Here is a 27,858-nt window from a genome sequence, read left to right as displayed (position 1 = left end):
CATCAACAACACCAGACCTCACACTCCATACTCTAAATTCGAATAACTTCCACAGAAAGAATCGCTGTGACAAATGCGCTTAAGAACAACAGTAACCACTTCAAGACACGAGTTTTAAAGACGCATCATTTTCTTTTAAATGCCATTCCAAGTTTGCGAAACCCACTCATCTTCCCCCTCTCTTTCTCTCTCTCACAACCGTCTAAAACCCTGATTCTATTCTACTTCAATTCGTGCGTTCTTTACGTTATCTCCCACGCCTTTCATCATTCCCCCCTGTTTTTTGTTGAAGATTCACAGTGAGAAAGAGGATGGCCGCCAATGACGATGGAAGCGGTGGTGAAACATCTGCCGATCAATTCCCGTTTGCTAGAAGGTAAACCGTTTAGTATTTGATCATCCCTTTGATTTATGCGTCATTCAAGTTTGGGGCTAACCATATACTTACATCAATCTGCAACAAGATACAAACTTGAAAAAGTAAAGTTGTTTTGCAGGAATCGATGAGTTAATATTTTGTAGGACCTACAATGATCATCGATAATTTTATTTTTTTGGGTTTATTGACATAGATGTGGTTGCAAAACACAAAACTTAGGTTAATCAAAACGGAGAATGCAGGTTAGAGAGAACATCGGAGGGAAATTGTATTAATGAAAGTTCTTGTCGATCTTTTACGAATTTAACTTTTATACGATGCTTTACTCAAAGTTTTGATAAGTTCTAAGCGTTCTTGATGCGAAATTTTGTGTATTTTGATCAGTTATCAAATAGAAGCACTGGAGCAAGCGATAAAGCAGAACACAATAGTGTTCTTGGAAACTGGATCAGGCAAAACATTGATTGCCATCATGCTTCTACGCCACTATGCCTATCTGTTGAGAAAACCATCACGTTTTTTTGCAGTTTTTTTGGTTCCCACTGTTGTCTTAGTACAACAGGTATGTGTATATATCTCTTGATATGTCTATTAATTTCTTCACTGAAGCACAATCATGAGAATTTGTATATCCTTCTTTGATGTTTAGCAAGCTGAGAATGTGAGAAAACATGTCGATCTGAAAGTGGAAGAATACTGGGGCCAAAAAGGCGTTGATTTTTGGAAGGCTGCTGACTGGAAGAAACAACAAGATGAAAACCAGGTATAAAAAAGTAATCCTTTTTTTTTTAATCTATGTATATAATCATACGTTGTTTCACCCTTCATTAATCATGCTGCAGATAATGGTAATGACACCTCAAATTTTGCTTAATGCCTTGAGCCATAGCTTTTTAAGCTTGGATGACATTAAGCTCTTGATATTTGATGAATGTCATCATGCCAAGAAAAAACATGCAATGGCTCTCATTATGAAGGTGTGTTATATGTTTTACACCCTTTTGTTTTCTTTGTTTTTTTTATTGTTAATATTATCATTACTAATACTCTATTAAATGTTCTTGAAAATTTGAAAAAATCTATCTTTGTAGGAGTTTTATCACAGGCGTTTATGTGATGGTGGTTCTGAGCTTCCTAGGGTACTAGGGATGACAGCTTCACCTGTGGAAGCTAAAGGTATTAATTTTTTTTTTTTTTTTTTTTTTTTTACTTTATTAATTTTCCAATTAGACTTTATTAGTGATCCTGATTAGCTTGTTTGTTGTATTCTAGTGTCAAACTCTGGCAAGGATTACTGGGAGCAGATTAACAACCTTGAGACTGTGATGAATTCAAAGGTTTCTAAACAGAATTTCACATTTTCTTTAATCATTTAAACTTGTTATTTGATTATAATAGCTTACATAGATTTCTTTCTTAATGAAGATATATACATGTGCAAGTGAATCTGTTTTATCTGGCTACATTCCCTTTTCAACTGTTAAGCTTAAGTTCTATGAGGACAGAGAACTTCCTTATCATGTTCTCGAGGCTTTAAAAAGCAATCTGTCAATCTTAAGAAAAAAGGTAATCTTGACTTGTTTTGACTTTTGAATATTTATCAAAATTGTATTATTAAGAAATACCAATATTACTTCACAGCATGAAGATAAAGTCAGTACTACAACTCTTTCAACATCTTCAATGCAAAATGCCATGAACAGATTGTCCAAGTTGCATTCAACTTTTGTACATTGCTTAACCGAATTGGGCATTTTCTTGGCTTTAAAGGTGTGTTTTTAAACTCTTAATCCTTTCCTCCAAACATAGAAACAGAAAATGACCTTTTAACCCCTTGTAACAGGCAGCCGAAGCATATTCATGCGAAAAAACCGATCTCTTTTCATGGGGGCAGCTAGATGTACGTGGTGAGAGCATTGCCAGAGATTTTTGTAAAGATGCTACCAAAGTTTTTTGCTCTTACATACCTAAGGGTAATGAAGACATCTATTTAATCTTTCTTTATACTAATTAAATATTGCCAATACTTTTCACAATCTTATTATTCAAACTATTTTATTTTTGGCAATTTCTAGAATGGTCCATCACTCAGGTGAATGAAGCAACTGTAAGCATTGGCTTGCTCTCAACAAAAGTTGTCTGTTTAATCGAATCTCTTGCTGAATACAGGTTTATACTTCTGTTCATTGTACTTTGTTTGTTATTATGAGTAAATATTTCTAAATATACTGCTATTATGTGTCAATAAAATCTAACTAGGAAGCTTATATGTGTGAAGAACAAAATACATTGTCTATATTTCTAAAAAAGTAAACTATGTTGCTATTTTATCATTTTATGCAATTTGCTATATCCTGAACAATCTGTAATTATTTTTTATAAATTTCTTGCAGGCATGTGAAGGATATGAGATGTATAATATTTGTTGAAAGGGTGATAACAGCAAGGGTGCTCAAAAGCTTACTTTGTGAATTGCACCCTAAACTTTTTGATTGGACAACAAAATATATAGCTGGAAATCATTCAGCAATGCAATCACAAAGCCGAGGATTACAAAATAAAATAGTGGAAGAGTTCCATAAAGGAATGGTATGTCTATTTTCTTCTTCTTCTTCTTCTTCTTTTTTAAAGAATAGTCAAATTGCATTTCTTAAAACATAATTTGGGCACTTTGTGATGTGTACAGGTAAACATCATTGTTGCAACATCAATTCTTGAAGAAGGCTTGGATGTGCAGAAATGCAATCTTGTAATAAGATTTGATTCTGCATCAACTGTTTGCAGTTTTATTCAGTCTAGAGGTCGTGCTCGAATGCAGGATTCTGATTTTCTTTTACTGGTTAAAAGGTGGAAACTTTATCGACTTTTCTTATATGTGATTTACGTGGAGATATGTTATTTAATATTTGAGTAATATCTTGTTTTGATGGTTTTTAGTGGGGATGAAAAGACGTTGAATAAGGTGAATAATTACCTTCTGAGTGGAAAGAGGATGCGGGATGAGTCTTTAAGCCATGCTTCTGAACCATGTGGGCCCCTTGAAAAAGACTTGTATGATGCTGTGGTGTATCATGTTGAATCTACAGGGGCGACATTGAGCTTGAGTTCCAGTATTTCCATGGTGTACTTTTATTGTTCAAGGCTACCTTCTGATGGGTTTGCTCTTTTACTCTTTTAGATGCTTTTATTTTTTTTTTCAATAAGATGACCAAAATTGGAATTGTTATATATTTATATTTTACTATTCTATCACTTTTAGGTACTTTAAGCCTTACCCAAGATTCGTGATTGATAAAGAAACAGGAACTTGTGATATTTATTTTCCTAAAAGCTCCCCACTTCCACACGTGCAAGTTGTGGGCCCCACGAAGATGCTGAAGCAACTTGCGTGTCTTGAAGCATGTAAGAAACTGCATAGTATGGGTGCATTAACGGACAATCTTGTCCCTGATACATTGGAAAAAGAAGCCGATGATGAACAAGAAGCTGGTAAAATAGTGTAAATTATTTCATTCACAATCTCTATTTACTTGATTCGTTTTTTAATTTAATATCTTTTTTAACAGGATTTGAGTATGTCGAAGAACAAGTTCAGTACATACCACCAGAGCTTGTTGGATTTGGAAATAATTCAACTAACGTATATTATTTTTACACAATCAAGTTAGAAAAACACTATGAATATGAGATTCCACTACAAGATATTGTTCTTGCAGTAAGCACAGAGTTAGAGTTTGACAATGAAGGGTTGACCTTTGATCTTGAATCCGATAGAGGAAACATTTCTGTTTCTTTGACTTATATTGGAACGTGTGAGCTTACTTCTGAACAGGTAATACAAAGTTCTTTAAGATCTTATCATAAAGTAGCTATTATGGGTATTAAATAATGAACATTCCACTTCAATATGTTTTATCTTTTTTTTTCAGATAATTCTGACAAAGCAATTTCAATTGATTGTGTTGAGAGTACTTATTGATCGCAACATCACAAAGTTGCAAAAGCCTGTTGATTTTTTAAAAATAAAAAATGATGATGACGTGGCATATGATTATTTGCTACTCCCATCAGCTGGCCCAGATAAAGCCCGAATGGTTGTGGAGTGGAAGGCTGTTCAGGCTGCTATGTTTGCATATGAAAGAGAAGTGAATGAACGCATGTGTTGTTTAAAGGGAAATGAACATCAAAAAGTGCATACAAAAAACGGTTTAGTTTGCAGTTGTTTTATGGAAAAATCTTTAGTGTGTACCCCTCATAATGGACGTGTGTATTGCACCACTGGAAGATTACCTGGATTAAATGGTAATTCCCCTTTGGAAATAACAGAAGGGGGAGTTGTTTCCTATAAAAGTTACTACAAAAAACGGTATGAATTCGTTTTTATTGATTTATTATTTTGGGGAAGGGTAAAACCGTAAAAGCAGTTTGTTTGAAATTGCAGACATGGCATTGACTTGAGACATGAAGAAGAAACGCTTTTTGCTGCTAGACAACTTTTTACGGTTAGAAATGCTCTTCAGAAAAGCAGACACAAGGACAAAGGTTCTGTTACTTTTTTGTTGTTATGATTAATGTTTGAGTATATTACATGTTTGGTCCCTGAGTAGCACTAATTTATTATCAGTTAAGGTCACTGAAAGTTTTCTTTTACATTTTTGGTTCTTGTTTGAGGGTTTGCAACAAATGTGGTCCCTGTTGCAAGTAAAATAACGATGTTTTTGCTTAAAATTGCCAAAGCACCAAAATTATTTCCTCTAAGAATTGTTAAGAGATTATTATTGTTGTTTTTCAGAAACCAGTAGTAGTGCAGGAGTTGAGCTGCCATCCGAACTGTGTTTCATCATCATGTCTCCCGTTTCTATAAGCACATTTTATTCCTTTTCATTTGTTCCATCAATAATGCATCGAATTGAATCATGGAATATTGCTCTGAATTTGAAAAAGATGCATCTATGTCATAGCATGCCAAATGGAAATGTTCCTGCTATGAAGGTATATTACTTTTCACTTATTTCACTACCCTTCTTTTATTTTTTTCTCTTTTCACCGTTTTGTTGGCTCTTTATAGGTTTTGGAAGCTATCACAACAAAGAAATGTGTAGAAAAGTTTCATCTGGAATCCTTTGAGACTCTAGGTGATTCTTTTCTCAAGTATGCTGCTACTCAACAGTTATTCAAAACACTTCAAGATCAACACGAGGGAATTTTGAGTCCAAAAAGGGAGAAAATTATATCCAACGACTCGTTATGCAGATTAGGATGTAACTGTAATCTTCCGGTAATGTCCTTTTTATACATCTTATTCAACTCATCTAAGAAAAGGGTATTTTGGTAATTAGTTATTGTATTCAGGGGTTTATCCGTAATGAGCCATTCGAGCCAAAAACATGGATTGTCCCCGGAGATCGTTCGAGCAGCTTTAAATTGGAAGAAGAGGTTCTATTGGATGAAAGAAAAATGTATATCAGGGGCAAAAGGGTAATAAAAAAGAAAGTAGTGGCGGATGTTGTGGAAGCATTAATTGGTGTTTTTCTAAGCGAAGGAGGTGAGCTGGCAGCGTTATCTTTTATGAGATGGATCGGTATATCGGTTGACTTTGTCAACACGCCATATACACGAGCTTTGACTTTGCATCCAGAAAAATATGTAAACATTCAGTACTTTGAGTCGTTGCTAAATTACTCATTTAGAGACGTATCTTTACTTGTTGAAGCAATAACTCATGGGTCCTACATGCTACCCGAAATTCCAAAATGTTACCAGGTTTGCTTCCCAAAATAACATCCCACTTTCATTTCTTATTATTTAGGCTTTTAGCACTCTACTTACAAATTTTTTTAAACAATTTTTGCAGAGATTAGAATTTCTTGGGGATGCAGTGTTGGATTATATGATCACAGTGCATTTGTATAATAAATATCCAGGAATGTCTCCTGGAATGTTGACTGATTTGAGGTCAGCTTCTGTGAATAATGATTGTTATGCACAATCTGCTGTAAAATGTGATCTACACAAACATATTCTTCATGGATCTCATGATCTTCACCGAGCTATTGTCACTACTGTTCATGAATTTGACCAGTTGTCCTTGAAAACTACTTTCGGGTGGGAGTCCGAGACCAGTTTTCCTAAGGTCAGCGAGTGTTCTTTTTGTAACTTTATTCTACTTGCATGTAGTTTACTTTTTGTTTGGGGGTATTATTGTAAATAGGTACTTGGAGATGTGATAGAGTCTCTAGCTGGGGCGATTCTTGTGGATTCTGGATACGATAAAGATAGAGTTTTTCAGAGTATTCGGCCTCTTCTTGAACCCTTGGTAACACCCGAGACACTGAAACTGCATCCAGTGAAAGAGTTGCATGATATTTGTCAGAAGAATCACTGTGAAATTAAAAAATCAGCCAAGCGTACTGAAACTGATGATGGTAGATTCTCTTTCACTATAGAGGTGGTAAAAGACGATATTGTCCTTAAAGATTCTTGCATGGCTGCTGACAAGAAAATGGCTGAAAGACTCGCTTCAAAGTCTGTTTTGAAGTTGCTTAAAGAGTATTTGTCGGCTGCATGACAACAGTTTCTTTGTTTAATCTGTTTCCCACTAGTTCTTGATTTTAGATTGGCATGGGTTTGAATCTGAAAGGTTGGTTTTTTGTTTTTCAGAGAGCAATATACCATTGAACTTGTTGGAGTTTTCACAAAGTACCAATATGACCGGATATAGTGAGTTTTGTTGGTTTCAAATGTCTTTTCTAGCCAAATATGGGTGTCCAAAATATGAGTTTCCGGCCAACTTTCAAATTTTTCGGTCATCTTTCCCAACCAACTAGGTCTGTTCTTGGTGTTTGTGTGTGCAAATATGGGTGGCCGAAATCCTCAAGAAGATATGAACATTAACCTATAAACTCGTTTTCAGATTCAGTAAGAAAAGACCCTTTTGTATAAATTAATTTCTAGAATTGTCAAGAAATATGCACATATACCATCTTGTTCAATCAAATTCAGATTTCAACAAGAACATACATTTATTTTTCATCTTGCAGCAAGAAAAGACCTCTGATGCATAAATTCATTTTCAGAGTTGCAAAATCGTCAAGAAGATACAAACTCACACCATCTTGTTGCTAAAATCTGAATTTGATTAAACACCTTTTATGAGCAGTAAATAATTTCTTTTTCTTTGGGTCAGTGTTTGCACCAAATCTTGGAAAGTGACCATGGGCCTAGAAGCATAAGCTAAATCTGTAAACCACTCCATTTAAAAACTCATAGCCATATCGTTCTTGTGAAGGAACACTTCAAAAAAAAAAAAACATGTTCAACATCTTCACTCTCGTGGGAACAGAACCTGTAGTTCACATAATTAAATTGTACACATCGCAAGATTAAATTAAGAGCAAAAGGAATTTCTGTATGCAATAATCTCCAAGCAAAACTGTTCACTTTAATCAGAGCTCACCTAACCCATTCTATTAGCAGATGACTTGAACCCACTTTAGCATCATCGATTATTGTCCTTAAGGATTTGATTTAATATTTGTTTGTGGGATCACCCATCCAATCCTAGGTATCATCTTAGTTTGTGAAGCCCCTTTGTCTCTCCAATAGATTTTTCAACTCAACCCATTGTCTTTGTTTGGTCCTTCTCCTTAGACCTTGCTTCAAAGTCTGCTTTGACGATAGACTTGTGATACTAATGTCATAAATCCTTTGTGAACTTAGATAAGGCGGTTCTTCCAAAACCGAGTACCATTCCCATTCCCATTCTCATTCCCACTCCTAACTTTTTTTTTTCTTTTAAATCTGTTCCCAGTTCCATCAAATCATACTCAATCTTTGTAATGTTAAACCAAATTGACTTCTTCGCCATTTTCCTATTATCAAACCCTTTTTAACTATGTATATAAATATTCCAAGCAACCCAATTAATCTTTCTTTTATTCTCCACTTCCATTAAAGAAACTTTCATGCTTTTCTTAAGTCTTAATTATTTTTTAGTGCTTTAAAGTTAGAAAATGGTATGATGACGACATACTAATTGATCAACCTTCGAGTGGTAGATTGATGAGAATGGATACTAGTCTAAGGGTTAAGTTTCTATTGCAATATTCGATCGAGAGCAAAGTTATAAAGAGAGAGGTAGGTGAAGCCTCAAGAGTGAGGTTTCGAAAACGAAGTGGTAGATAAGGTTTAAAGTGTGACTTCAATCAATACATCTGGAGCATAGTCTCGGTCAATAGATCCGGAGCATAGTCTCAGTTAGTTGATTCAGATTGTAGCAAAAAAGAAAGTCTCGTAGAAGCAACGGTACGCATTGATGCTCAATATCGATGTTTGTCAGTGCTCGTGTTAATTTGGTCTAGTAACCTAGGGACTAAGTTTGCAATCATAGGTGTAATTATGTCAGTGACGTCATTGATGGGTTTTTTTCGATTACTTCTATGTACTTTGGAAATTTCCCATAACTAATTTATGGGCACATGCAACCTATAAAATTCTATGGCTTTTCTCATAATAGCAACATACTTTGAAACTTCTAAATAACCTAGCTAAAATCTAAAATCACAAAGGTTTAAACCACATACCTTACTGCTATTATCATAGATAACAATGTACTTTCAAGAACCCTTTTGGAATGCTAGCCCCAATAGTGTGGAAGCCTCTAATGAATCACACCCATACCCTAGGATCTAAATAGAGAGATGGATAGTAGAATTTCGAAATTCCTTATGATTGTGCAGGGTTCTTAGGTCTTATGAAGGTCCCTATTTATTGTTGTAGGAAACCTAATTTGAATTCAAAATAATAATATTATTTTGTAATTTAATTCACTTTCCTTATCAATCAAGTAGGCTTCTAAAAACCCTAGAGAGGGCCTCCAAAATTGTCCCCTACAAGGAAGGTTCTAGAATGCTTCCGTGTTCAACTTTTGAAAAATTGAATTCTAACCCTTAAACCTATTAATTAATTCTAATTAATCAAGAACAATTAACTAAATTAAATTCTTAATTATTTATTTTCGTTTCTAATCAATATATTAATCATATAATATATTAATAAATTATATATATATATATATATATATATATATATATATATATATATATATATCAGAATCAATCATATCATTTCCTGGTTATGAAGACAACCCAAAAAGAACTTTACTATTATTCACTCAATATACCAATTTGTTAAGACCTTAGGCACCTTAATCCAACAGTCCCCCACTTGGATAAGTTATCAAATATAATTGCAAGTATAACTCTATGAATAACTAGTAAAGAGTGCATTCCAAGCCACTGCCAAACTCTAATTAAATCAGACGTTAGCCCTAAGATAACTAATCATATATTCCTCCATTCTTCCTGATATCGTATAAACATGAGACATGGAATAGAATCAATCTCATGGTCTGTTTCTCGATTTCCCGATTTGTGATGACGTCATTAGACTACTAATTGAACACATCAATTTAGTCCCAGCTGTGCCCAACACTATATTGTTAACATCAAATCACCGAGGGGCCCAAAGATATCACTTTCCTTAAATAAGAAAAAGGAACGAATAAACTTCGACTATATATATAATTCTACATTTTACTTGTCATGTCATACATGGAAATACATTCATGACATCCAGTTACTGATGCGTTGATGCAAACCAATGTACAATAGATTCATAAATTATGACTTATATATCTATGTTTTAAGAATAAAATATATTATCGTCTTAGAATTAATCGTGATTAAAATCCATGAAGTAATCTCTAAGCGTGAGTTTAACCAATACTCAAAATCTCTATTTTCTAAGTACTCATGAATATTGCAGTAATCCCCATGCAATTTCTAATCCATATGAACAATCTACAAATGATTCATGACAACCTTAAATCAATACCAACTCCCCAGAAGTGTATTACTGACTGTGATATTTCGAATAAATTAATATTCAGGAAGTAAAACATGCAAAGTGAAACAAATAATAAATTAATTGACAAATGGTATCACACACTTTGAATACAAATAAATCCCCATTAATTAATCACCATTCAATTACAATTTATTATTGTTACATTGTTTAAAAAAATATCAACTAACTACCAAAATCTAGAACTAACATCATATCTTAGCCCAATTCTCTTAGCATGCTCGAAGTACTTAATCTTGCTCAACCCCTTTATGAGAGGATCATCAAGATTATCATTTGATGATACTCGATTCATCATAATTTTTCCTTATTTTACTGGATGTCGAATGTAATGATATTTTCGTCGATGTGCCTTGATCTACCATGATCTTTTGGTTCTTTGGTCAAAGCAACTACACCTTCGTTGTTGCAGAAAATGTCTATTGATTCTTGGATTGGAGGAATAACTCCAAGATCTCCAATAAAGTTTGTCAACCATTCTGATTCCTTCATTTCCTCGCTTGCTGCAATGTTGTCATACCCCCGAACCGGGACGACGGAAACGTCCGGGGGCGGATGACGTCATTGTATAGTATCATCACAAGTGAATATCAATGAAACATAGCATTTCAAGCGACATACATTGAAAATACACACTTACATAGTTTACATATTGCACTTGTTCATCGGTTACACAAAAGTGACAAAAAAAAATTCATCAGGTTGCACCACTTGATCTTATAGCAGAGCTGATTACCTGTTACTGGTTCCCTGAGAATACAAGTCATTTTGAAAAGCGTCAACTAAAAAGTTGGTGAGTTCATTAGTGTTTTTGTATAAAATGGTTTTATACTTGTTTAGATTAGTTCTCGTAGTCCTTTCAGAAAATCCGATATTTTCTATGAAAATGGTTTGTAAGTCTCGTTCCAAAACCGTGAATATATGCATGCATGTCCTTTGTTTTCTTTTGTTTGTAAGTGTAAAGAGTGTGTTCCCAGAAAATCCAATATTTTCTGATGTATGAAAAACTATAGTTTTAAACCCTAAGACCAAAAATGTATGAGAGTTGTTGTACTGAACAATAGTATGTAGTTATATCTTTTAGAAAAACTAATGGAGTGTAAGCTTCCCGTAAACCGAAATAGTATGTTAATCCCTATGTGAGTTCTTATAACCATGTTAATATGACCGATATGCCTAAACACGACGTTCTTCAGGTGTCGGAGCTGGGGGGACCCTTGTCACCCTAGACTTGCTGGTCTAACTGTAACGAACAACTGAGGTGTGGGGTTGTCAATTCCATATAGATTTATACACAATGGTCTCGCTCTCCTTCCAGAAGACTCTGGTTATAATGCAAGACTTACAATGTACACTAGGTAGGTACGGTGAAGAAAACGTCTCACAAGAGCATTAACTAATTTACACGAACTTTGACTCCACTTATTGAATAATGAAAACGACACTACTAGTGTAAATTTATGACTGAAGCTTTATGACACACATTTTACAGCTTTATGACTTACAGTTTATTACTCATGCTTTAAAAGTCCTATGATAGGCAGGTTATGACTCGCAAAATTTTCTGTCAGAAATTCTGTTTTGTATACCATTTTGGTTAAATTATTTATAATATTTTTCTATAAATAATCATTAATGATCATGTCTAATTGTAATATATGTTGTGAAAATAGCACAATATCTTGGGTTTTAAGTCGTCAAAATAGTGACAAGGTAGTTACGACTATTTTACTAGTAAAATTTATTTTTAGTAAATTAATCAAGTTATGAAATTTGTTTAACACACCATGTGACATCCCTATTTCACAATCAGAAAATACCAATTTTATTTATGCTTTATAAAAATCAGAGTACCTCTTAATAAAAATGTTGTGAAATTTATTCCCAATAAAACATGATAAATACGTTATCAAAGCATTTCCGTAGAAAAATATTTTTATTCATTTTAAAACATTTGGGATGTCATCGTCAATACAGAAACATTAGCATAAACAAAACTTACATTCATTATCACTAGTGATTTATATCTCCTTAATCTCTCAGTGTAATGCGACTCCATATCAACACCTGTGATATAAATAAACTGAGTGGGTTAGGTTGGGAAACTTGTGAGTACATAGGGTTTTCAACCCACAATAATATAATTATTATGTTTAATCTTCAAACAATTAATCAACCCAATTACCCATCCCCATTATCTTATTTACTCCTAAGAATCAACTATTTTTCGTTCATTTATTCCTAAGGAATTGACACGAAGTCCATCGTTACCAATATTTATAGATTACAACTGGTGAACACGTAGTCCAAAACATATGGTGAACACTTAGTTCAAAAATAACTAGTGAACACACTTAGTTCAAAAATACCTAGTGAACACACTCAGTTCAAAATACCTAATGAGCACCTAGTTCAAAAACACCTACAAGTTACGAGCCTGCTAGCGTTCCACTGGACTATCTAGTATAGTCTGTGGTTGTCATTTATACTCCACTAGACGACTGGATCACTGCCAACATTGATGTTTTTTTCATCGTGTTATCACACAACAACTATTTCATTTACCAATGTTTTACCCAACACATTTTGTAGATATAAAACATATATACAGTTTAAATCATTTAAAACATGTATAAAAATCTTTCACCCAGCATAGACAGCAAGTATTCAGACAAGATGAAAGAGACTATGAACTCACTTGAAAAGGTGGCGACTCGGTACTCGGACGACACTTTGTTTACTTTAAACAACTCCTTTGACATAACCTAGTATCATTACCACAAGAGTTTAATCTAATGCTCGACGAGACTAATTAACAGTCTAACTATTATTACTATTATATAAGTGTTAACACAATACTTTTTACCCACTATGTACAGACAGGGGCCAGACTTGGAACACCGGAGAGCATGATCATTTTGGCATATATCACTTCTGAAATCCAGCAAACCAAGCGGCCCTACAAACCAGATTCCCCGTACCGTGAGTGGTTAAAATATATTATAACGACACTTATATAACTCATAATAATAGCCCAAATATTTATTATAAGGTCCTAATAACATTACTATATTTAAATAAAAACTATATTTAAAATAACGTAGGCGTATCTTACCTATGAGGGGGTTTGGATAGAAGCCGTGCTCTGCAGGGGTAGAACTTCCGAGCCGGAAGCTCTTCTTCTCGGAGCCGTCGAGCGCTCCGGGGCTTTCTTCTAGCGCTAGGGGAGTTTTGGGAGGTTTAGAGAGAATAAAGAATGAGAAATGTGTGAAGAAAATGAGGGTGTGAGATGTTCTATTTATAGGGTGAAATATGGCTGAACTTGGTGCCACATGTCACCGTCTGGTGGCAAGATTTGGGGAGAAAGCAATGGCCAAGATTGTGCCACGCCACCCATTTTCGCACAACACACTTCCGACTTCTAAAATTCGTAACTTTCGCATACGAGCTCCGTTTTTAACGTTCTTTATATCCAAGAGTAGGTAAAAATAAGATCTAAAACTTTCATTTTGACTCCGTCGGCTAATTCTCGACCGATCTTAAATTTAACAGTATGAGGAGATTATATTGTTAAATGTCCGCGTAAAATTCATAACTTCTACATACGAACTCCGTTTTCGTCTGTCTTTTTATCTTTGAATTCTTATTAATGAGATCTTCAACTCTCATTTAGGTCATGTAGTCCAAAAACCTATCGGACTAAAATTCGAGTTTCGGGTCGTGCCCTGCTACGCCAAATCTTAGAAAATTCATAACTTCCTCATACGAAGTTAGATTTGGGCGTTATTTTTTTGTATGTTCTCGGCTTAACGTACACTAAAACATTTTTTAGATCACTAAGGCTAAAAAGTCATCTATCGTAATTTCACTATTTACGTCTCCCGGTGCCGTGCCGGTTTTGCCATAAAACTCCGACGAGCCATAACTTCTTCGTTATAACTCGGATTTCAGTGTTCTTTATATGTACGGAACCCTTGTAACATATACTACAACTTGGTTAATATTAATCCTTCTAAATAATCTTTCATTAAAAACTCATTTTTGACGCTCATTGTCTCTAAATTGACTAGCCCGGATCAGCGGGCGTTACACACCACATCCAGTTTGAAATTTTTGTAACTCAAAACATTTTATTTTTTTGTGACTCAAATAAGTCACAATTATTACAAGAATACATATAATAGCCTTGAAATTTATTATATTAAAAAATTTGTATAAGTATAATAGTTAAAAATACATGCGTCCAAGGGTTAAACCTGATTGAGCATATCACTCATATTTTCGCCATTTTTGAGGGTACAACATGACCACAAAAACTTTTATAACACAAGGATATTATCAACCTTTAGTTTAATATTTTTAGCATATGTTAAGGTCCTTTTTACAAGATCTTGTTCGATTTTCATCCCATAACTAAGATGTAAGCAATTACCCAAAGGCTAAACACATAACACAAAGGTACATGGAATTATACAATGGTTAAATACATAAACACAAAGGTACATGTAATTATCCAATGGTTAAACGAAACTTGATTTGTATTCTCCCCTCGAAAACATGAAAATACGAAAGCATGGGGTATGAATCTCACATTGATTTCGTGTGGTAGGAAGAAGAAGAAGGAAGTTTTCGAGCCTCGCTTGGTCTTGGAGAGATTCTCGAAAAGTTAATGTTCTAAGGGTCATACACACGAAAAATGAGTGTGTAAATGGAATGATCTTAATGTTGGAATAGTGTCTAAGGCTACAACTATATTAGGCAAGTATTTGACCCGATTGTGCATGGTCCTTTTGGGTTGCCTTCACCATAGCAACTTGACAGGATGATTTATTATGAGAGAATAATTATTGTTAATATATTATGAGAATAATATAAGGAATAATAATATTGTTATTTGATTAATATATAAGTCATAAATTAATTAGAATTAATTTGGTGACTTAAAGAGATTAATTAAATAAGATGGTATAAACTGTCAATTGTTTGATAGTTACACTTTGGGCTGTAAATCCTTCTTGGATAGGGTTGGACGATTTCTAGGGCTTGGGATAAGCCATAAATCGTCCAAGGGCTTATCATGGGAAGGATTTGGATTGCTTTGAGTAAAGATTATCTAACTAGGGTTTAAGGGTGAAACCCTAGGAGCCTTACAAGTATAAATAGACCCTTAGGGCAAGGGAAATCGGCACCTCTGCTAAAGAAAAGAAACCCTGGCCGATTTCTTCCCTCTCCTCTCTCTCAAATCATCCTCTTGCTATTTGGTGTTTGTAAGCCATTAGAGGAGTGACATTTGTGACTCTAAAGCTCCAAGAACAAGAAGATCAAACAAGTGTTTCAAGGTAAGCTTCTAACTCTGATTTTGTATTGTTCCTATGCTCTATTAGCTATTAGAAGTCTTGGATCCAATGCATGTTTAATTAGAGAAACCTAGATCCAAGCATTAGGGTTTCTATATGCACATAGGAATGTTCATATGGCCAAAACCCATCAGTGGTATCAGAGCCTAGATTGGTTTCTATTAAATTGATGCTTGATTATTTGTTTCTTGTTTGCAAAATTCGAATTTTGTGGTTCTGTGTCATGAACTCGACGAGTCCCATGGTGGACTCGGCGAGTCCAGTTGGGAACTCGGCGAGTCCAAGCGTTAGGAAGGGCCAATATCGGGATTTCTTGATATTTATCTTATGGAAACTTGCCTTTATCATATTAGATCAACCCTAATCCGATTTTTTGATATATATGAATATGATCTTGATCTAATTAAAGATATTTATCAATTAATAAAATATTTAATTTCCTTATGTGATAATTAATTAATTATTTAATTAAATTGGTAAATTATTTTGCAAGAAATCATTAAATAAATCAAATATGGATAATTATGGAATTAATTGTTAATTAAGATTATTTGTTATTTGATCCTCCTTGCTTTAAATGTTTAAAACTTGCCCTCAAGTTTTGAAATTTATGTTTTGTGATTAAAAGTTTAATTTAGACAATTTAAATTTCGAACTCTAGAATTTTACAAGTTTAAAAATTCAACCCTATACTAATATAACATTACAAGATTAATATGTATATATATGTATAACTAAAATGCTAGTCTTACCGTTAGTAGGCCTCATTCACGAAGCCGATCTATAAGGTGGGTATAAGGTTGCGGCCTATAAAATGGCGCTTAATGGGTGTACACTCACACCCACCGCTTGCTTGATCGGTGGAAGGTCGTTAGTCGAACAGGTAGGATAGAGCAACCTCATCCTCTCATTAAAAGTATAATATGAAATACAAAGTAAATACATGTTTTTCAAAAAATTTTCCAATCTTAGTTACTTTAGGAAAAGTGAATTGATGCAATCCCAAGAAATTACACTTTGCACCCTTGCTAAGAAGTTAGTGGAGCGTGTGTGGTTTACCGGCACACTAATTGGTTCTAAGCAAAGGTGGAAAAGGGTGATTCATTGTTAATCAGAGTTCGATGGAGCGTGTGTGGTTTACCGGCACATCGAATAGGTGATCGTTACAATGAAGGCACCATGTGAATTTGCATGGTAATTCACACCCGCTTTGTGATCCTCGGTATCCCAGTCACAAACAAGACGGGAATATTGAGATTTAAACATGCCATTGAAAAGTTTCAATGAATCTCATCTAAACCTAGGAATTCTCAAATTCATTTAGAACTTAAAGTTAGGTTTTCATGGCGGAGAATTAGTGAATCGTCATTCACTTACCTTCAAATTGTTTGCATGTTAGATTACGACATCCCTTTTCTAATATGTAAATATTGTTGTTGAATCCTAGCCCTAATTTTCTTATTGGGTGATAATTAGGGATTAATATTCTAATCTATATTTGTCCTTTCTATTTGTAGATGTCGAACGCAAACAACGCTGCTGCTAGTTCATTCACATTGATGAGCCTTTGTCAAAAGGTCACTTTCGATGGGACGAACTTCAGCGAATGGATAAGATACATTCACACTATTGCTCGCTATGAGGACAAGGAGTATGTCCTCGATGAGAAGCTCGAGAAAATCAACCCTGAAATCGCTACTCCGGCTGAAATGACCGCTTTTGAAACTCACGAGCGTGATGCAACGAAGGTACATTGCATCATGATAGCCACTATGAACTCCGAATTCCAAAAGTCCTACGAGGACATGTACCCGTATGAGATGCACCAAGACTTGTTGGAGAGATACCACCAAAATGCGAGACAAGAGCATTATGAGATTTTCACTAACATGATTTCCGCTAAAATGGGTCATGGAGAGTCTCTTACCGTGCACCTGCAAAAGATGCAAAGGTATGTCGACCGTCTTCGTAAGTTGAATGTTGACTTTGGGGAAGACCTGGCGATCGACATGGTGCTTCACTCTTTGCCTCCAAGTTACAATCAATTTAGTATGACCTACCACATGAAAAAAGAAGAGGTCACCCTAAGCAAGCTCCAAGGTCTCTTGAGGGTCGCTAAAAGCAACTTCAAGGACAAGTCTGTTGCACCAACTCCCAATCCACCTGCTGCTCCTGTTTTGGCTATTGGACAAGGAAGGGGAAAGAAGAGGAAGACTTCGTCTAAGAACTATCGCAAGGTTAATCCCCAAGATGGTGCCTCTTCTATTGGGACCAAAGTTGATCTTGCTAAACCCTGCCCTAACCCAAAGGAGGCAGAGTGCCACCACTGCCACAAGATAGGACATTGGAAGAGAAGCTGCCCAGAGTACCTGCAAGCCATCAAGGAAGGAAAGATCAAGCCGTCTTTCGTAGGTATATACACAATTAAATCTAACAATTCACCTCATGCTATTTCTTGGGTTCTTGATACCGGTTGTGGTTACCACATTTGTTCTAATGTGCAGGGACTAAGAAGAAATAGGGATGTGGAGCATGGAAGAATAAATCTAATCATGGGGAACAGAAGATCGTCGCCTGTGACCAAGATTGGAGTGTATTCTTTAGTGCTTAGGAATGGTTTATCTTTAGATTTGAACAATTGTTGCTATTCGCCAGAAATGGCTAAAAACATCATTTCATTTCATGGTTTGTTTAGACAAGGTTTTAGATTTTCTTTTAATAATGAGAATGGTTCTATTTTGGCTTATCTAAATGGTGTCTTTTATTTTGAAGCTATACCATGTAATGGAATTTATGAAACTGTTATGATTGTTGATAACTTAGGAAATGATGTTTTGAACATAAATTCTTCCAATAGTATGGATAAAGCATCCTTGTGGAGTGTACCTGGTGAACATAAATTCTAACACAAAGGACTTAGTCAAAGGACTATCATTGGGATGGAGTGTACCTGGTGAGCACACAGTTCACACAGTTCGAATGAACACACAGTTCGAATAAACACACAGTTCAAATAAACACACAGTTCAAATAAACACCTACAGGTTGCGAGCCTGCTAGTGTTCCACGGGACTGTCTAGAATAGTCCGTGGTCGTCATCTATACTCTGCTAGATGACTAGATCGTCAAGAACAGCTATAACGAGCCCTTTCATTATTTTATTTTGTCACACAACAACTATTACATCTACCTATGTTTTACCCAACACATTTTGTAGATATAAAATACATATACAGTTTAAATCATTGAAAACATGTATAAAACGTTCATCGAGCATAAATAGCAAGTATTTAGATAATATGCACACATAGCACGTAATTTATATAAAATACTTCATATCTATGTGTAAGCTGAAAGTAACTATGCACTCACCTGAAAGGTGGTGACTCAGCACTCGGACAGCGCTTCGATACTCTCAAAACGATTTTCCTTCGATAAAACCTAGTACCAATACCATTAAGGTTTAGTCTAACGATAACCGCGACAAATTAATTAGTCTGACTATTATTAAGCGTTAATAACACTCAATAATAGCCCAAATAATTATTTTAAGGACCTAATAACATTCCTATAATTATTTGAAAGCTATATAAAAAATTGCGTAAGCGTAGCACACTTACAACGAATTTTATCGAAAACCGGAACTTAATTGGAGCAGCGTTTCGAAACCGAAAAACTCCTTTTTCTCGGGACTCCGGGAGCCTCGGGGCTTCCCTAGGGTGCTAGGGGTTTTATCTAGGGCTTAGGGGTGGTTTGGGGTTGTAGAGAGAGAAAGAAGTTAGAGAGAGAAGTGAAAAAGGTGTGAAAATGAGGGCTGCCTTCGCTGCCTTTTATAGCCTGCGAGGCCTCGGTACGTTGGGCATACCTCGGACCTACGCGGGGCGTAAGGGCTCGGATAAGGCTGCCAGATCGACTCCAGCTGTCTCGCATTCGGAAGGGATAAGACCGAGGTTACGCAGGGTGTTCCAGATCTCGTACGTGGGGTGTAGGGCCAGGCTTCGTGGCATGATCTGAAGCGAGATCTGAGACCATCATCGGACGGCCCACAACACGCCACGTCATCAGTCTCGCACCAGGTTTCGCATTTTCATACTTCAACTTTAAAAACTCGTAACTTCCGCGTACGACCTCTGTTTTCGACGTTCTTTATATCCACGGGAAGGTGGGAACGTACTCTACAACTTTCATTTAGGCTCCGTCGGCTAATTTTGGCTCGATTTTAAATTTTATATTATTAACGGGCCGGGACAGGATTGGTCCATTAAATCCTCATAACTTCTTCATCCAACGTCCGTTTTCGCTCATCTTTTTCTCGTTACGCTAATATTAATGAGATCTTCGATTCTCGTTTAGGTCGTGTCGGCTAAAAATCACTCAATCTAATATTCGAATTTCGGGATGTACACTGCTATTCCGAAACTTCGAAAAATCATAACTTCTTCATACGAAGTCAGATTTGGGCGTTCTTTTTATCGATGTTCTTAGTTTAACATATTCTATGAATTTCGTTTAGATCGCTAAGGCTAAATCTCGCTCTATCGTAAATTCACTATTTACGCTTCCCGGTATCGTGTCGGTTCTGTCGCGAAACTTCGACGGGTCATAACTTCTTCGTTATAACTCGGATTTCGGCGTTCCTTATATGTACGGAAACCTTGTGACATAATCTACAACTTGGTTAAGATTATTTATTCTAAATAATCTTTTCTCGAAAAGTCGTTTTCGACCCCTATTGCCTCTAATTTGACTAGCCCGGATTTGCAGGCGTTACAGTGATGACTTGAAGGTGCGAGGGTATAGTGACGCCAACTTTCAAACCGACAGGGACAACTACCATTCGCAGTCGGGCTGGGTCTTTACCCTAAATGGAGGAGCAGTAACTTGGAAAAGTTCCAAGCAGGAAACAGTAGCTGATTCAACGTGCGAATCAGAGTACATTGCAGCGAGCGAAGCGTCGAAGGAGGCAATATGGTTGAAGAACTTCATCGGTGATCTTGGAGTTGTAACTGCCATAAAGGAGCCCATGGAGATTTTCTGTGATAATGAAGGAGCGGTTGCCTTGACCAAGGAACCGAGAGATCATGGTAGATCTCGATATATCGACAAAAAATATCACTTTATTTGACATCGTGTAGAAGAAGGACAACTCGTAGTGAAGAGGATATCATCAGAAGATAACCTAGCAGATCCGCTTACGAAGGGACTGAGTAGGGTTAAGCACTTGCAGCATGCTAGGAGTATTGGGCTGAAGGATGATATTAGCATAGATTAGATAGTAGTAGAAACGTGTAATAGATAAATGTAATTGACATTTGATGATTAAATAAAAGAGTATTATTTATAAGTAATGTTACTGTCTTATGTTAATTATTTAACTATTGTTTCATTTTGCATGTTTTGACTTCCAGAATAATTGAATTTATTAAGAATAATCGAATTATTCAAATTGTCCACAATCGTTCATATGTTGGAAGTAGATATGAATGAAGATTGTCATGAATTGGTGTGTAGATTGTCTAAATGGTATTAGACATAGCAAAGGGTTGCTACAACGTTCATGAGTGCTTATGAACTGGTTGTGAGCATTGGAACAAACCCGCGCTTGCTGGAATCACCTTATGGAATATGATATAAAAGGGTGATCGCAAGACGATAATATCATATAGTCTTAAAACCTATATATATGGTTTGTTATTTGTTAATTGGTTGTACATTGATAATGCGAAAACGCATCAGTAACTCGGTGTTATAAAACACATTGTTGTGTATAATTGATTGATGAACAAGTAAATGCATATAAGTTGAAGTTTATCTGTTACTTTTATCCCAAGATGGTAAAAGCGATATCTCGGCCGCTCGATGCTTTGATTTGACTTATGTGCCGGGCCCGGTCAGAACTGAATTGATGTGTTCGATTAAGTTCTATGTCAAATGAATCGGAGATCGAGAAACCAAATGCTAGACAACGTCTTTGAGAGCTACGATTGCAAATCGAATTGTACTTGTGCATATAGTTACTAGACTTATCCAAGTGGGAGACTGTTGGAATAGGGTCTAAGGCTACAACTATATTAGGCAAGTATTTGACCCGATTGTGCATGGTCCTTTTGGGTTGCCTTCACCATAGCAACTTGACATGATGATTTATTATGAGAGAATAATTATTATTAATATATTATGAGAATAATATAAGGAATAATAATATTGTTATTTGATTAATATATAAGTCATAAATTAATTAGAATTAATTTGGTGACTTAAAGAGATTAATTAAATAAGAGGGTATAAACTGTCAATTGTTTGATAGTTACACTTTGGGCTGTAAATCCTTCTTGGATAAGGTTAGATGATTTCTAGGGCTTGGGATAAGCCATAAATCGTCCAAGGGCTTATCATGGGAAGGATTTGGATTGCTTTGAGTAAAGATTATCCAACTAGGGTTTAAGGGTGAAACCCTAGTAGCCTTACAAGTATAAATAGACCCTTAGGGCAAGGGAAATCGGCACCTCTGCTAAAGAAAAGAAACCCTGGCCGATTTCTTCCCTCTCCTCTCTCTCAAATCATCCTCTTGCTATTTGGTGTTTGTAAGCCATTAAAGGAGTGACATTTGTGACTCTAAAGCTCCAAGAACAAGTAGATCAAACAAGTGCTACAAGGTAAGCTTCTAACTCTGATTTTGTATTGTTCCTATGCTCTATTAGCTATTAGAAGTCTTGGATCCAATGCATGTTTAATTAGAGAAACCTAGATCCAAGCATTAGGGTTTGTATGTGCACATAGGAATGTTCATATGGCCAAAACCCATCACTTAACACAAACATGAAATAAAACACTTTGAGTTTCACAAGGAACTTACCAAGATGCCTAGGACCGATTTTGGTGGTGATGAAGCTCGAGTTTTTGAAAGAAAGGATGGGAGGAAGTCCTTGAGAGCAAAGTGGGGGAAAATGAAATTGTGAGGTGTGTGTGTGTGTTTGGCCGCAGATAAAGAGGGAAGAAAGAAGTAATAACTCATTAATACATGGTGGGTAATACTTAGATATTTTGTGGATAATTACTTAGAAATATGTTGGTTAATAGTACATGTGCATGGGAAAAGGATGAAACTTCATATCTTAAGGTCAACTACTCTTGTCTTTTTCCTTCCTGTGACCGTAATCTCCTTGGGAACACCTTAGTGTGACCGAAATCACCCCATCCCTTGGGGGATTTCGGTCCTAATGGCTCTAGGATGGGGTTCACGGCCAACTATGCTCCACTAGGGGTGTTTACCGCCAAACCATTCCCCATTAAAAGTGTTTACGGCCAAACATTGATTCACTAGGGTAGTTTTCAGTCCTAGGTACTTTGTTTTGGTTTTGTTTTCGGTTTGGATCCCTCATGAAAAGGGTTTTTGGCCCTAACTTGTCCTCATAAGGATCTAACTATTATTATTGTGTTATGTTGTTTATGTGTGATTGAGACTTCAGGTAGTTTCCAAGGTTGCTGATAACTCAGAGGGTGTGTTGTTTGCCCACTGAGACTTCGTGTAGTCTTTAGGGTTGGTGATAACCTGTAACTGTTTATGTGTTCTGCCGTATGAGATATATTGGGAAACTTACTAAGCTTTGTGCTTACATGTGTTGATTATATGTTTTTCATGTACTTTTGAGGATCGCGGGATAGCGAATGTATGATTGTACACACTCGCTGGGAGATTTTGTTACTGGGCATTTTGTAGCACTTTGATATTTGTGACGATGATTCGTATTTGATACTTGTGATTTTCCAATGATTTGGTTTATGAACAATATTTTGGGTAATTTAAAAATGAAAATTTGGTTTTGAAATTGGAGGTGTTACACATCAATATTAAATATATGTAGTTGATTATAATTAATCATCTAATTCCAACACTTATTCCTTTTTTTTTCTTTCTAAAAACTATTTTACACTAACAATATTTGAGTTTATAAATTACATATATTCTTAATCTTTCTAATTCTATATATTGCACAACAACAAAACCGTCAATAATCAATGCCATATGAGTTTGTTTTCAGGGTTATTCCAAACATATTTTGGAAATTCTAGTAGGGACATTAATGAATTGAATTGCTCATGTTTGTTTGCTTTATGTGCATTTGAACTTTCCACATTCGAAACTACCACAAATTTTCAATACATACATCTCCACTCAAACACCTGACACACGACGAAACTTCTATAAGTGAGATTTTTTCTTAATTACTAACAACTCAAACGTCTAAAATTTGTCATACATAAAATACTGATCAAGTAAAAGAAAATGAACCCACTACACGAAATAGTCAAATGTGAAAAATAACTATTTCGCAAAAGGGTACTTTAAAGTGGTCAGTTTCCACACCAAAAGATGACCACTACGAAAAATAGATCCATTTGCTTACTGAGAAATGGTCATCGCAAAATAACGTTATTTTCTAGATATGGAAAATGACGATTTCCAACACTAAAAAATGTTTCTGAGAAAATATTAAAACAATAAAAAAATACAAACTTAAAATCATCACCTACATGATATGAATTTTCAATCCGGAATTTAATTCAAAACTTTTGTTTTAATTTATTAATAAAATAAAATATTTATTTTTATACCAATAAATTATCATAGAACCATTTAATTCCACAAAGGGTTTTTCTATAAGTACCACCCATCATTTTCCTATCCCACCCCTATTGATGTGACTTTTTTGTCTTTTGTGGTTTTTTTTGTTTTATCCATATTTTTTTAGTTTTTAATTTGTTTTTAATTTTTTTATTTTAATCTTATTATTATTATTATTATTATTATTATTATTATTATTATTATTATAATTTTCGATAACCATATAAAATTCGAACAACGTTTTAAAATTCAGATGATATTTTAGAATTTGGACGACATTATAAATTTGGACGACATAATAAAATTCAAACGACTATATAAAACGGAACTAAAATAAAGTTTGTCTTTATTTATTACAGATATATTAATGGGTTCAATATTACATTTGCGTGATGCATTAAGCGGATTGAAAGCAAACTTTACTTTTGTTCCATTTTATATAGTCGTTTGAATTTTATAATGTCGTCCGAATTTATAATGTTGTCGGAATTTTAAAATGTTGTCCGAATTTATATGGTTATCGAAATTTATAATAATAATAGTAATAATAATAATAATATAAATTAACAGAAAAAACAACAAAAAAAGAAAAAGATAAAAATGAAAAAAAAAAGGAAAAAGATAAAGAATAATGTCAAATCAAAAGTAAAAATGTTGATTAGATTGATATTAAGAGGGTAAAACTGACTAAGAGGATATTTATAGTACAACCCAACAACTTAGATGTTTGTGGTGTGACATGTGAAATTACTGATTATATATGAAAATTGTGGTTCTCTTTATATTAAAAATCTTCAAAGACCATTTTTTTTAATAAACTTAAACTTTATATTACTAAAATGAAATGTTAAATTGAGAAATATTTTACCAAACATATGAAGTAAAAAATGAAGATTTTTAATGGATGAGTAGACGACTGAAGTATTTAGGCGAACACTTTTACTTTTTTTCAGATAATGGGCTGAGAAATGGTTATATGGGTTGTGAAATGGGCATGATGCCCCGTGAGTAGTTAACGGACTGATTTAATTTATCTTTATTTATATTTATGCTATATATAATTGATGAATAACTCAAATCGATAGCTAAGTGTCAAATAAATATTATAGTAATACGATAATCAAAATAACCGAAACTCAAAAACAAAATCCATATCAAGATAATTTGGTAGGAAATGAATAATGGTGACCCCTTAATTGGACCTGAAATTTAAACCCGAATAGGCGATCCATAACATGAACCCGTAGCCACTCCAAGTGGCAAAAAGTTAGTTAGGCCTGATGACGTGGCATTTCCATATCCCAGCATACAAAATACACATTATCCACAGCAAAAGAAAAAAGAAAAATCAAAATCCAAATGACAAGCAGAATGCGAAGTTACAGAGATGACAACTGCGACTGCTTCCGCTCTACCATCCGTTTCCCTTAATCTCTCCATCACCACCGCCACCGCCACTCTCCGCTCCGGCACCAACCATGTCTCACTCTCCACCCTCCGCCGCCGTCTTTACCCAGTACGAGGTTTAATTTTTGATTACTTTTCCTAATTTTACGTCCTTATCTATCTGCATTCCGATCGTAATAGAAATCAAACCCTAAATTATCTACTGCAGTAGCAAATGACTCGAAAATAACCGAGGTATCTCCCGATCTTATAATCGGAAAGTCAGAAGCTGATAAGATCGTGGACGGAATTGACTTCGGTGAGCTCTGTAATGAATTCGAATGCATTAGCAGTCCGGCTGTTGAAGCCACCGCTAGACAACTCGTACGTGACATCTTAGAGCTCCGGGATGGCAATCGTGCTCTAGGAACGTATGCTGTTTCAGTCAAATACAAGGTCCGAATCTGATCATCAAATTTTCATCTGTTCATATAATCTCCAACCAAAATTTTTTTTTCATTGTAAATTAATATCACTTTTACATGAACTACAGGATCCAGTCAGAAGTTTTACTGGTCGTGAGAAGTACAAGAGACCACTATGGTCGATCAATGCACTAGATAACCCTACTGTGGTGAGGATCATCATATACTATTGTTATCTTATCATTTCTGTTCAAAATTTCAAATGCGAAATCGTTTCCAAAATCTGTTGAATTGCAGAGTGTGCAGGAGATGTCGATGTTGTCTACAAGTGTATTGAGCATAAAATGGACACTGAAAGGAAACCCTAAAAATGTTGTAGCTGGTGTAGGAGGACCTGTGATTCTAAAAGTCAACTCTCGGTTTACATTGAATCAGATTAGTGGTCAAGTTATTGAACATGAAGAGATTTGGGATTTATCTTCATCATCAACAATTGTTCAAGCATATTTCTGGGCTTCACGTCGTTTATTTTCTGTAGTTGAATCTACAAAAGATTTTTCTGATTCTGTCAAGAACTTGTCAAGCCGCTTTTCATCAAAGAAAGAAAATTTGGAGATTTATCCAGATCCCTCTGGTGATCCATTGAAGGTACTTTTTTTTTTCTTCAATAATGTTATGAATAAATAAAGATGTTTATAAAATTTTGATTATTCGTTGGATAATTAATATGACTTTCTATCTTCATGTGTGTTGTAGTTTTTCCAAAGTGAAGATGAGTTTCAAAGAGACGCATACCAACTGGCATTGTTTCTTGCACTTCTGTACTTCCTCGTGCAGTTTTTGAGGACAACTTTGTAAAATCACTGTAAGTGAGATATAAACTGTGTAAATGTGGTTACATATACGTTATATTTTCCATATATATATATAGAAATTTTCTGCAAGAATCCCTTTACGTTGTATCAAACTTTGATTGTTGATCAATAAATTCCGTCTGTATAAAAAAGTTCAACTTCTAACGTCATATTCACATATATGTAACATATAAAAATCAAGACATGAAGAATAATGATGTCATAAAATTACAATACAAAAATCATATCATATACTTTTGAATAAATGTTAAGGCTTATGGTATAAGTTCATAACTAAATAAGAGTCCCGACTCTCATATATGTGAGAGCTATCGGTGAGTCAATTTATATATTAGGTAAATGTGTTTTTTATTTAATTAAAAGCTTATAATATAAACATTTACCTCAAGGGTGTAGCTAAGTTGGTTCTATGGCGACATGTTTGGCGTTTGAGATAAAATAAATGATCCGAGTTTGAAGCTTGTCCATGGCATTGTTGGGACGCGGGAGCTTCCCCCTACTTGTAGTTGCTTGGAGCCTTGCAAAACATGTTCATTTCCTTATCAGAGATATGCATGTCGACACAACAAGTTAATGACACTATTAATAAGTACACAGGCACTTACACATAAGACTAAATCCAAAAACATGAAATAAAAAGAGTAAATTATACGAATAGTCCCTTGTGCAGGTGTCAAAATGCACGTTCGATCCCTATTTTTAAAAATTAACTCGGACTATCAATCGTTTGTTTAAAACTTGCACGCTTTGTCTATAATATGCGGTTTTGTTGCGAATTTAGTCCATGCAGGATCTGAGACGCCCATAATGCTCTTTGTGTATTTCTTTTCCAATTAATTTAGAGTTATTATTATTATTTTTAATTTTAAAAAAAAGATATATAGCC

At 35.0% G+C, this 27,858-nt stretch overlaps 2 protein-coding genes across 2 annotated transcripts; both read left to right on the top strand.

Annotated features, from left to right (window-relative positions):
- On the top strand, positions 1-7,322 carry LOC111903043 (endoribonuclease Dicer homolog 2-like). Its single transcript, XM_023898839.3, has 22 exons — positions 1-376; positions 764-941; positions 1,029-1,142; positions 1,222-1,356; positions 1,471-1,555; positions 1,652-1,716; positions 1,805-1,945; positions 2,021-2,149; positions 2,223-2,352; positions 2,455-2,548; positions 2,773-2,968; positions 3,066-3,226; positions 3,317-3,535; positions 3,639-3,868; positions 3,946-4,211; positions 4,309-4,745; positions 4,821-4,921; positions 5,172-5,371; positions 5,448-5,657; positions 5,732-6,142; positions 6,234-6,512; positions 6,591-7,322. Exons 1-22 carry the CDS (start codon positions 312-314, stop codon positions 6,945-6,947), a joined length of 4,203 nt encoding a protein of 1,400 aa, XP_023754607.2. The 5' UTR covers positions 1-311; the 3' UTR covers positions 6,948-7,322.
- Positions 7,323-25,619: 18,297 nt separating this feature from the next.
- Positions 25,620-27,121, top strand: LOC111903044 (uncharacterized). The gene is made up of 5 exons (XM_023898840.3): positions 25,620-25,809; positions 25,902-26,128; positions 26,226-26,306; positions 26,395-26,745; positions 26,854-27,121. Exons 1-5 carry the CDS (start codon positions 25,674-25,676, stop codon positions 26,953-26,955), a joined length of 897 nt encoding a protein of 298 aa, XP_023754608.1. The 5' UTR covers positions 25,620-25,673; the 3' UTR covers positions 26,956-27,121.
- Positions 27,122-27,858: the final 737 nt, after the last annotated feature.

The sequence above is a fragment of the Lactuca sativa genome, chromosome 9, assembly GCF_002870075.4.
Source record: "Lactuca sativa cultivar Salinas chromosome 9, Lsat_Salinas_v11, whole genome shotgun sequence".
Classification (NCBI taxonomy): Eukaryota; Viridiplantae; Streptophyta; class Magnoliopsida; order Asterales; family Asteraceae; genus Lactuca; species Lactuca sativa.
The sequence above is the reverse complement of the archived record's forward strand: the minus strand, read 5'-3'. Positions and strand labels throughout refer to the sequence as shown.

Excerpts from the sequence above, each read along its gene's own strand:
- LOC111903043 (XM_023898839.3), top strand. The coding sequence starts at position 312 with ATGGCCGCCAATGACGATGGAAGCGGTGGTGAAACATCTGCCGATCAA. Across the intron at positions 4,746-4,820 it reads AAAAGTTACTACAAAAAACG|ACATGGCATTGACTTGAGAC; the intron begins GTATGAATTCGT and ends TTGAAATTGCAG. Across the intron at positions 4,922-5,171 it reads AAGCAGACACAAGGACAAAG|AAACCAGTAGTAGTGCAGGA; the intron begins GTTCTGTTACTT and ends GTTGTTTTTCAG.
- LOC111903044 (XM_023898840.3), top strand. The coding sequence starts at position 25,674 with ATGACAACTGCGACTGCTTCCGCTCTACCATCCGTTTCCCTTAATCTC. Across the intron at positions 26,307-26,394 it reads CACTAGATAACCCTACTGTG|AGTGTGCAGGAGATGTCGAT; the intron begins GTGAGGATCATC and ends GTTGAATTGCAG. Across the intron at positions 26,746-26,853 it reads CCTCTGGTGATCCATTGAAG|TTTTTCCAAAGTGAAGATGA; the intron begins GTACTTTTTTTT and ends TGTGTGTTGTAG.